Raw genomic sequence first — 11350 nt, 5'->3', positions numbered from 1 at the left:
CTTAAGAGTTCAGAATTACATTCATAATTTACTAAGATGGTATAATTTCTAATACAGTGAATATCAATAGATATATAATCCATATAAACAAAAGTTCTTTGGTGGGGGTCCTCCATTTTTAAGAGTGTAAAAAGGCCCTGAGACCAAAAATGTTGGAGAACCTCTGTGTTATAAACATTGGCTTTTGCTGACTCAGGAACTTTTCACTTCCTCTCTCACCCTCTAAGGATTATAGCATTTCTGCTTTTAAGGTTTAAGCATTTAAGGAGCAGTGTGAAGTATGACAGATTCTGTCCTTAGTACTCAAAGTCATCCAGAGTGTAATTGATAGGACAGAAAGATTATGTACTAGTTGTTTCTAAACAACATGTATTTGTTGGGCATTTAAAATGAGTATTGTATAGCATGGAAAAGTTAAGTGCTTAATAAAAACATTTATGGTAAATGCAGCACATGGGAAGTTTATAGGGTTGGTCAAGCTGAAAATCAAGACCTTTTATCTAGAAGAGAACAGTTGAGTATGTCTGTCTCTGGACTGGCATGAGGGTTGGGTAGGAGCCACTTCTTGAGTTGTCCCATCTCCGAAATAATGCCTCCTCCTACCATTCTGTACCAGCTTCTAAAAAGTAGCAGTTGTGTCATTGTTATCAATACTGTGAAACTGTCTCCAGAGTAACTAGTTATTTACTGTATTTGCAGTGATACTTCTGGACACTATCCCCATTCATTTTTCCAGAGAATAGCTTACAGACTGAAGTCAAAGATCCCTGTCATTTTAAAGGTTTAAAGATCCATTTCTATGGATCGTAATAGTGAGATATCCAACATAACCATGAATAGTTTAGGTTTTTATTTGGCTTTTAAGAATAAAAAGGTATGCAGCAGCATTTTAAAAAACTTGATTGCTGCAGAACTGCTACTGCCACTAACTTTTTTAGTTTTTACGACCCAGATATTTTTGGGTAGTTTGGAAGAGAGGTTTTTGAGAATTTTTTTCTGCCTTTGTACAGTTAAACAGAACCAAGTTAAAATTGTTAAGATTGTTGAGCCTTGAATTGGCTTCATTTTCTCTACCCACTATTTTGTAAGTTATTTTTAATTAGATCCTTAGTAATATCATGTCTAAGTTTAGCACTTTAGTTACATAGCTGTGGTGTCCAGATTTCTCAAGAGTCCAGTTAGATAGTCATAACTATTTTCTTCAAATTACCATGAAAGCAAATGTAATCTTTTTATTTTCCCCACAGAAAGAAGTTCTGGTATGAAAGCCCTTCCCTGGGAACTCACCTTGTAAGTAAAGGATGGTGGTGATGGTAAAATTCGAGTCATAGAATCTTTTGCTGGATGAGACTGGACACCTTTGTAAGTGTATCATTCTCATTCCTCTGCAGGATTAGAATAAGATTCTAAAAAGGTTGCCAATCATCACTATATTACCCACTTGTCTGTTTTATAAGACAAAAGTATCTTTTTGTAAGTAGGGTTAGTTGTCATAGATAGCAAATGGAAAATGAAAATTTGCTCTTTTTGCTGAGAGCACAGGATTATTGCACTATTTTCTGAAATCTTTCTAGTTACCAATTAAGGGAATGTGACTGATTCAATCTGTAGCTTCCACAGATATAATCACTCACGCACAAAAAATCTATGCAGACTGCTAATGAATTTAGATTTACAGATATTCATATAAAAGTAAATACACAGTGTTGGTGAATGCTTGTATCTAAAAGCGTTACTATGTAGAACCAAAAAAGTCACCTATAAAATAACCAATTAGCATTTTCTCACTAAAAGCCAAGACAGCTCAGACTGGTTTTTGTGGGCTCTTTACATCTGTGAATGTGGCTAGATGCCATTTGAACAATCCTTGATATCCTTTCCTTTAAATTTTATAGGAGTTGAATGTACTAAGACGTTAGTAATTTTTAACCTTTGTGTTCCTTTTCTCTCTGAAGACACACAATCCATCCAGCTTGGAAAGTCTAATGAAACGTACTTCAAAGAAGACTAGGAAAGAAGACAGCATACGAAAGAGGGCCCTGGATGGCGTTCTTTATCAAGCATTGTCAGAGTTGATCTCTACCTTTGAAGTGAATGAAGATGTCCATGATCTCAATGTGGAATTTTCTAAGGTAAATCATAGTGGCCACAGTTCTGAAGAATTGTGCTGTTGGAAATTTCAGGATTCACATAGATTATCCCTTGGGAGTCCTCTCCTCTCACATTGACAGTTACCATCTCATGCACAAGGACTAGTTGTAGATTGTGGGGGTAACATTAAAACTTACTATTTAAAAAGGCTAAAAGAGAAAATTAGAATGTGCACGTGCAAGCAAATGCATAAGTAGAAGAATAGAATGCCAGAAGATTGAGAATGAGGTGAATAGGTCATTTGTTTTTGTTTTTGTTTTTAACTCGAGTAACTATTTCCTGTGGGCAGCTAGGTGGTGCAGTGGGTAGAATGATGGGCCTGGAGTCAGGAAGACCTGAGTTCAAATGTGGCCTCAGACACTTAGTACTTGTGGGACCCTGGGCAAGTCACTTAACCCTGTTTGCCTCAGTTCCTCATCTGTAAAATGAGCTGGAGAAGAAAATGGCGCATCCCATAATATCTTTGCCAGGAAAACCCAAAGGGGTCACAAAGATTTGGACATTACTAAAAATGATTAAACAACAATAAAAAACAGTTTTCTACCATCCTTTTAAAATGAATTCACCCATAGCAGGAAGAACACTGGAAAGAAAAGTTCTGCATGGTGGTCTTTTCTTCTCTTTATTAGGTTGAGTACTTGTGGGGTGAGTGTACTAAGTGTCATGGGAGCCATATATGACAGTAATTAGGTAGCTTATAGAAGCATAGTAGTGACTGTATTAGATGATTTCTTAGGTCTTTTCCATTTCTGTAGTTTTTTGATTATAGAGAAGATGTAGTTCTCAATGATGACCAGACCAACAAACATTGTTTTTTTACTATGCGCTGGGCACTTGAGAGGCCCTGGGACTATAATAGACCAAAACAAAGTGGTCTTTGCTCTCAGCAGACTTTCTCTGTTGGAGGAGATCATTTGTCTGACTACTTGTCAGATCTACTGTAAATGGGATTCTTGTTCAGAAATAGCTTGGACTAGATGGGCTCTGAAGACCCTTCCAGTTCTGGGGCTTCTCTAAAATGTTGACGCTTTGTATATTTCATCATCTCCACTCTCCCACTCCCATAGCAATAATTGCATTGTTTGCACTCTAGGAGAGTGGGACCCTTGGGAATAAGGCACTGGCCGGAAGAGTTGGGGTGTTTGTTAAGTTGTGAAGAGTTACATTCTAGTTTTTTTGTTATTTATTCACTGAAAGAGTTTTTTAGATACACAAAGCTTAGGAGAACCAACACCTGATTAATTGATTTTTCTTTTTTGGTTGGGGGTGGAATGGTGGTGTTCAAGGTATCTCTTGCCCCAGATTTCTCAGCCTGTCGTGTGTATTGGAAGACATCCCTCTCCGCTGAGCAGAATGACCACACAGAAGCAGTTTTACAGAAGAGTGCGTCACGTTTCAGGTGCTATCATTTTGCTTTCTAAATGAGTCTGCATTATAGTTTTCATCCTGTACTAAAACTTTCCCACAACATTCCAGTGTTTTGTTGTAGTTAAATTATTTTAGATTTTTCCCATATTAATTGCATTCTCTTATGGAAAGTGTTGGGTAATTTTCTAGGAAATTCATAGCATACTTTGGCATTTTGTGAAACTTCTTTCAAAAATTTGTTTTCCTCAGGCTTACAGTACATAAAAAAAATCTTATTAACTGGAACTCAGTTCAATTAAACATTTAATAAGAACCTACTGTGTTTGATTTGGGGAAGAGACAGAGTTTAGATAAACTAGGGTCTTGTTCAACCCAACTAACCGTAGACTTCAGTTATTTAAAAATTCCCTATTTTACAACTTTCTTTTAGATGAAAGGAGCAAATTTCAAGAATATAAGCTCATAGAAAGGATTTAATTTTTTTAAAAGTAACTTATAGGCAACATCCTAGAGTAAGCACCCTGTTGTTCCTCAGTCGTTTCAGTTGTATCTGACTCTTCATAACCCCATTTGGGGTTTTCTTGGCAAAGATAGTGGAATGGTTTGTCATTTCCTTCTCCAGCTCATTGTACAGATGAGGAAACTGAGACAGACATGGTTAAGTGACTTGCCAAGGGTCCCACAGCTAGTAGGTGTCTGAGGCTGGATTTAACCTACCTCTTCTCCCTACCTCCAGCCCCAGCACTCTATCTACTGCACCTCCCAGCTGCCCAGAGAGATGCACATATTTTTGCCCAATCTTCTGTATCCGTACTAAAATACCATGAAAATTGGTGTGTATAATGATGGTTTTGAAGGTATTATACAATCCTGAAACACAAATCCCAGAAAGATTAAATTATATTCTCTAAAATAATAAATGAAGGGATATACATTCGTATTTTCTATAATGTTTTATTGTTGATCTTTTGATGCATTATCACTTCCCATTGACTCCAATAAAACATTCCTGCATAACAATCAGTAACTTAGTATAGCTAAACAAAAGGACACATATCAACATGCCTGAAATACACTCTTTCCTTACCACCCCTTCACAGAGTTGCCCTCTTCCTTGAAGATACAGCTTATGCACTATCTTCTATAGGAAAGCTTTCCTGATCCCTTGTTCTCTCTCCCATACTAATTTGTACATACTTGTACTTATTAACTGTATGTTTATGCCATATATATTTTCATATTGTCTCTTTCCTTGGTTATAATGTAAGCACCTTAAGAGTAGAGGTAGTTTCACTATTCGTACTTGCATCCCTGGAAACCAACACAGTGCCTTGCACATTACAATATTTACATTACTTACAACAGTAAGTAAATACTGTAAATAAATAATGTGTTTTGCGTGTAGTAAATAACAAATACTTTGCTGTTTACTGATTCCTGTTTGTATTTCTTAACAACACAATTTGTTCTGCCCTTCTCAATTTGGTCCCTATTTTGTTTCCAGTTCTTTGTTACTATAAAAAGTGCTACTATAAATATTATTGTGTATTTGTGATCTTTTACGTTTTTAGAGTATGTGCTTTTTAGAGTATTGTTGGATCAAAAAGTACAAATAATGATTTTTCTGGCATAATCCCAGATCGTTTTCCAGGATAGCCAGACAAGTCACAGCTCCACCTCAGTGCATTAATGAGCCTGTCATTCCACAGCACCTTCACTGTTTACCAATTTCATCTTTTATCATCTTTGCTAATCGTGCTTGTGAAGTAAAAGTTCAAAGTGGTTTTGATTTTTCTTATTAATGATCATTGTTTCATATGAATGTTGATAGATTGAATTTCTTCTTTTGAAAACAACTTAATCCTATCCTTTGGCCACTTACCTATTAGGAAGTGGCTCTTTTTCTATAGAAAGCAACCTGGCACTGGACTTGCATTCTTAACCTTGGTTTCCTTAACTGTAAAATAGAGATCATAATAGCTCCTGTCTCAAGGTGATACATGTAAAATGCTTTACAAACTTGAAAGTTCTACATAAATGTTAGCTATTAGTAATTATATGTTGGTATCACTTTCCTACATATCTTGAACATCTGACTTTTTTCAGAGATAGCTTTAGCAAACATTTTTTTCCCCATTTCACCATTTCTTATTTTTTTTTAATGCAGACTTTAAAAAATATACATATAATAAAATCATTTTGTCTTTTGATTACTTTTATTCTTTGGTTGAGAAATTTTCTTCTAGCCGTGGTTGTGCAAAGTACCTTCTTTTCTCTACCCTTTTTTTTATATGGTACGACTTATATTTAGGTCCTGCCTCCTTTTAGAACTTACTGCTTCAAGTGGTGTAAGATGTCGCACTAAACCTCATTTCTGCCAGACAGCTCTCTAGTTTTCTTACCAATTCTTGTCAGATAGAGAGTTCTTACCCTAGTAGATTGTGATTCTAGGCTTATGGAATACAAGGCTATTGTTAAGTTGCTTCTGGGTCATTTGCCTAATATTTTTGGAAGATTTTCAGTAACATAGTTTATCTTATTAACTTTGAGATAATTCACTGACCCAGAATATTCTGTTCCTTTGAGCCAGCAATTCTACCATTGGACAGATACTCCAAGGAAGTCAGTGATAGAAAACAAGGTCCAATATATTCCAAAATATTCATAGAAGTACTCTTTATGGTAGCAAAAACTCAAAGCAGTTGCCTCTGAGAAATGGCTGAAAAACTGTGCTATGTGGATCTAATAGAATATTTGGTGAATTCAGAGAAACATGGAATTATTTTATGAACTGGTAGATGATGAAGTAAGTACAATCAAGAGAACAGTGTACATGGTGACTACAATAAAGTAAATTAAATTTAAAGATCACTAAAAAGTGAACTGATAATTACCCTTTGAAGATCTAGGTGAATATATACCTCAGTGCACACAGAACTAAGGAACCTGTAGAACGGAATATTTTAAGGTTTTAAGATGTGGTCAGTGGATTAGATGTTTTTGATTGTTTCTCAGTTATCACTAGTGAAGATTTAGTCTAAAGTGGAGGTGGTTGACTGTTGTAAAGACAAAAGGTGTAAGTAAAAGTATTTAAAGAAAAAGAATGTTCCTTTCCTCAAGCTTTTGAATGTTTGAGATTTTATTTTATAGTAAAGACTGTATTTTATCTTTAAGTACTAAGGAATTCTTATTTTTATGTATGTGCTCTCAGTACAAATTTAAATATTGTCATCATAATCTTTTTTATGAAAACTAAACCTGTATTATATGAAATTTGTATCAGATATAGTGCTTGGCAGTACCCTTAAAGAAGGCAGGTAGGTGCCACAGTGGATAGAGTGCCAGTCCTGGAATCAGAAAGACTATCTTCCTGAGTTCAGATCCAGCCTCAGACACTTACTAACTGTGTGACCGTGGGCATTTCACTTAACCCTGTTTGCCTGGAGAAGGAATGGCAAACCCCTCCAGCGTCTTTGCCAAGAAAACCCCAAATGGGGTCATAAAGAGTCAGACATGACTGAAAAATGATTAGCCAGCAACAAAAGGATTTTTAAATTACGTATAATAATAACAGGATAGGGAATGATAACTGGTGGTATAGGGAACTCTCAGATGAAGAAACTCCTTCTATAAATGCAGGTAGGCACCTTTTCTGCAACTTTGTAGTTTTAGAAAGTTTCCTGGAGCACTAAGGGATTAAGTGACTTGCCCAGCATCACAAAGCCACTATGTCTTAGAAGCAGGACTTGATTTCATGTCTTGCTGGTTCTGAGGCCTGCTTTCTATGTTCTATGCCATGTACTGCCTCTCTATAATATTAGCTAACATTTATATAGCAATTGAAGGTTTGTAAAGTAGTTTACATGTATTATCTCATTTGATTAATAATAATCAGATACGGTGTCAGAAGGCCTAGGTTCAGATACCAGCTCAGCTACTTACTCAACAAACATTTATTAAACACCTACTATGAACTAAGTGCTAATTAAATGCTGGACACTGAGGATACAAAGACAGCATTTAAAACAGTCCCAGCTCTCAAGTTTATATTTTTCTAGGGTGGAACAGTAAATGAATGGAAAAATAAATTCAATAAAGTTCAAGGAGAAAGTACTAATAATGCTAAGGGAATCAGGAGATAATTATTACATTGGGAGGTGAGCACAGTGGGTAGAGGGTGGGGCCTGGAGTCAGGAAGACCTGAGTTCAAATCTGGTCCCAGATATTTTCTAGCTGTGTGACCCTGTGTGACTTAACCTCTTTTTGCCTCAGTTTCCTCAACTGTAAAATGGGATAATAACAGCACCTACTTCTTAGGGTTGTTGTGAGAATCAAATGAGATACTATTTGTAAAGTGTTTAGCACAGTGCCTGGCATGAATAGCCTTAAGCAAGTCATAAAACTTTTTTGGCCTCATCTATATAAGGGGATTGAATTATTTCTCTGGTCCCTTTTAAAAGATCTAAATTCTGTGAGCTAGTGGATTCTGTATTATTCACTTAATTTTGGATAATGAAATTTTTAAGCTGAGTTTTACAGAATCATTGCCAACAAATTTTTCACTTGGTAATATCCTAATTAAAAGGTGCTGTTAATCAGAAAGCTTGTGAATTTTATACAGCTAGGTGGCACAGTGGGATGGGGTGCTAGGCTTAGAGTCAGGAAGACCTGAGCTCAAATCCTGCCTCAGAAACTACCCATCTGACCCTGGGTAAGTCTCTTAAATGCTCTCTGTTTAAGTTTGCTCAGCTGTAAAATGAAGATAATAATAGCACCCACCTTGCAGGATTATTGTTGTGAGAATCAAATGGGATATTTGTAAAGCACTCAGCATGGTGCCTGGCACACTATAGGTGCTTATTAAATATTTATTTCCTTTTCTCCTTAATATGAGTCAGTATTCAAAATAGTGAGATATAATAGAAAGAGCCACTGACCTGTTAGTTAGACATGGTTTTGAATATGGGCTTTGATATTTCCTTGCTCTATGTTCGTTGCTTTACCTCTCTGAGTTTCAGGTTCCACATCTGTAAAATAAGGATAATACTTGTACTAATCATGCTTCAGAATTGTTGTAAAGAAAACATTTTCAAAATCTTAAAATATTCTTAAAAGTCTGAGTTTTTGCTATAAAAATACTTTTAAGGGTCCTAGTAGAAAAAAAAACTAGTGTGATTATGACTCTACATTGTAATCTTTTTTTTCTCATGTCACAGTGGACTGCAGGAGACTTTTTTAGCTTGACATTTTAGTTCTAGAAGGTTAGATTTCTAAACTAGCTACTTGCCGCTGATTGTAAGTCATAATGTGTTTTTATTTTAACATCATCGCACCGCTCCAGTAAATGTCATGGTAAAGCTGAGTAACTCTTTGGGCCTTCTGTTCTTTTTAGGCATCTTTTGATTGCCCATCAAGTCCTAAGAAATGTTCCTCCAATAGTATTTATTCGTGATAAAGAAAGTGCGGCAATAGCAGAAGTAAGTAAAATTTAATATCTGATGCTACATATAAATAACATTAGATTGTTGGTGTGAATTTTATTTTGCAGACATATTATTCCTCTTGCTAGAAAAATGGACTTTTTCAATCTTGCCATGGAAAAGGAATTAAGTTATAGGGAAAGGAAAACTTGATATGAATATGTTGAAAGAACTTGAAATTGAATCTATTGATAATTAAGTTATTATCCCCAACCTTTTCCAGATCATAGATTTAGAACTAGAAAAGACCTTATAGGCTACAGCCCCCTCATTTTTCAGATGAAGAAACTAAGGCACAGAAAAGTTAAGTGACTTGCTTAGGGTCATACAACTAGTAACGATTTCCTGTCCATTTACATTCCAATGTAAAGGGGCCCTATCCTTTATTTCATACTGTCTTAATTAAATGAGGATCTAGTTTTCATTTTCTTAAAAGTCTCTTGTCATTTATTTGACAAGGTTTTTAAAAAAAATTTTTTTTAATTGATTGCTAGATATAAAATACTGTCTTGGGGTTAAGACAAGAGGTATTGCCATTGCAGCTTATGTAGGGGATGGTGGGGGCTGGAGGCATCTTCTGATCACATTTTCCTCTTACCAAAACTGCTCTTCATCCATTTGAGCAAGGAAATGGCAACCATTCCTTCCCATCATTACACTATGACATTTGAACTTATCAATGATGACTGGTGAAACAACCGACCTTTTAAAACTTTCAGATCTTCTGATCATTCCTGATTCACTTTTTAGAGATCTGTATAGAAAATTCCAGTTTTGCTGTAGACTTAAGCAGTTTATGTGACTTGTGCTAAAGGTGACAGGTAAGATCATTTTCAGTGATATGACCTTTGGCATAATTATGACATAGATGGATTTTGCCTTGATAGTCTTCCTTTCCTAACCTTATTTCTCTCTCAGTCCCTTCTTCCCTTTCCTGTTCTTGTATCTTTAAAATTAGTTGGTGTTTAGCTAATAGCCTGCTAAGATACGAAGGCAGGAAAGATCTTCAGACTGAGTCCAAGGATCTGTATCCAAGTCCTTTAGCTTTATCCGTGGGTATCACTTATTCTCTTTGGGCAAGTTGCTTAATCTTTTTCACGTTTTCTTTCTTCATATGTAAAATAGTAATAGATACATCCTTCACAGAAAGGTTTACATTTTTAAAAGGAAAATATGAAGGTTGGTTGAGCTGCCTTGCTTTCTTCACTTGAAAAAATGAAGACTTTTGGGGCAGTTAGGTGGCAATGTGAGTAAGAGCACCTGTTCTGGAGTCAGGAGAACCTGAATTCAAATTCTGCCTCAGGCACTTGACACTCTTACTAGCAGTGTGACCTTGGGCAAGTCACTTAACCCCAGTTGCCTTGCCTTCCCTCCTCCAAAAAAACAACAAAACAAAAAACAACAAACAAACAAAAAGCAGAAAAATATACACAAAAAAAGAAAAAATGAAGACTTTTAATTTCCCACTCTAATTTTTCAAGGATTTAGACTCTTAGTTATTTAATATCATGCCCTATTGATTATGACTGTGGATACATCAGTGTATTAGGAGGGCAGAGTTTATAATCTCAAAGAGGATCATAAACATGTCTGAAACGTTCGGAATCGCCGGATATAAGAAACTCTCAAAGTAGAAGGCAGAAGAATCAAAACATTTATTTAGGCTCCACAGTAACCAACCCATGAACCAGCAACCCCATTTTGATATATTGATCAAAAGCTTCCAGGCCCAATAAGTACGCCTTGAAAGAGTAACCAGGAGGCTACAGAGAAGCATGATTGCGTAAAGCAAAATCATGTTTCCCCCTCTATGGTAATAAGATTACCCACTGGCCTGAAGTCTTTGTTCAGCTTTCTCCCGTAGGTCAGCTCTGCTACTGGCAGCTCCTGCTTCAGCTGTGTCTGTGGCTGTAACTGTAGCTGTAACTGTCGCTGTAACTGTCGCTGTAACTGTCGCTGTAACTGTCTCTGGCTCCAACCGGAAAAGGAAAAGAGGATCTTCAAGCTGTCCTCTCCCCTCTTATAGAGTTTTTGACATCATCAAGCACCGCCTGAACGACCAGGGCCGATTGGTTCTTGACTTGGCCCCTCCCCCTAGTGTAGCCGTTAACACCTCCCCTCAGCCAGCCCCATGACTCATCACACAGGAAGTTGTCTGCTTCCTGGAATGCTCTTTGGGCTTCCTGCCCCGGAAGAGCAAGCCACAGTGTCCAGAGGCTCAATGAGGTAAGCTGAGTCATTCAAAGAAAACAAAGGCCATTCTGGCTACACTCCACCCCTTGTTATAGGATACATAATCTAATCAGCCATGTATCCTAGAACATACATTGTGATCCAATTACAAAGGAAAC

General features: G+C 36.5%; 1 protein-coding gene across 1 annotated transcript in view; it reads left to right on the top strand.

Annotated features, from left to right (window-relative positions):
• Positions 1-11350, top strand: part of LOC118854585 (putative ribosome-binding factor A, mitochondrial) — a 30198-nt gene that overhangs the window by 1399 nt on the left and 17449 nt on the right. The window contains exons 2-5 of the mRNA XM_036764940.1: positions 1248-1290; positions 1956-2132; positions 3438-3550; positions 8912-8996. Coding sequence (XP_036620835.1) covers positions 1248-1290; positions 1956-2132; positions 3438-3550; positions 8912-8996 — 418 coding nt within the window. The remainder of the gene's footprint in view (positions 1-1247; positions 1291-1955; positions 2133-3437; positions 3551-8911; positions 8997-11350) is intronic.

Source organism: Trichosurus vulpecula, chromosome 1, assembly GCF_011100635.1.
Source record: "Trichosurus vulpecula isolate mTriVul1 chromosome 1, mTriVul1.pri, whole genome shotgun sequence".
Lineage (NCBI taxonomy): Eukaryota > Metazoa > Chordata > Mammalia > Diprotodontia > Phalangeridae > Trichosurus > Trichosurus vulpecula.
The sequence above is the reverse complement of the archived record's forward strand: the minus strand, read 5'-3'. Positions and strand labels throughout refer to the sequence as shown.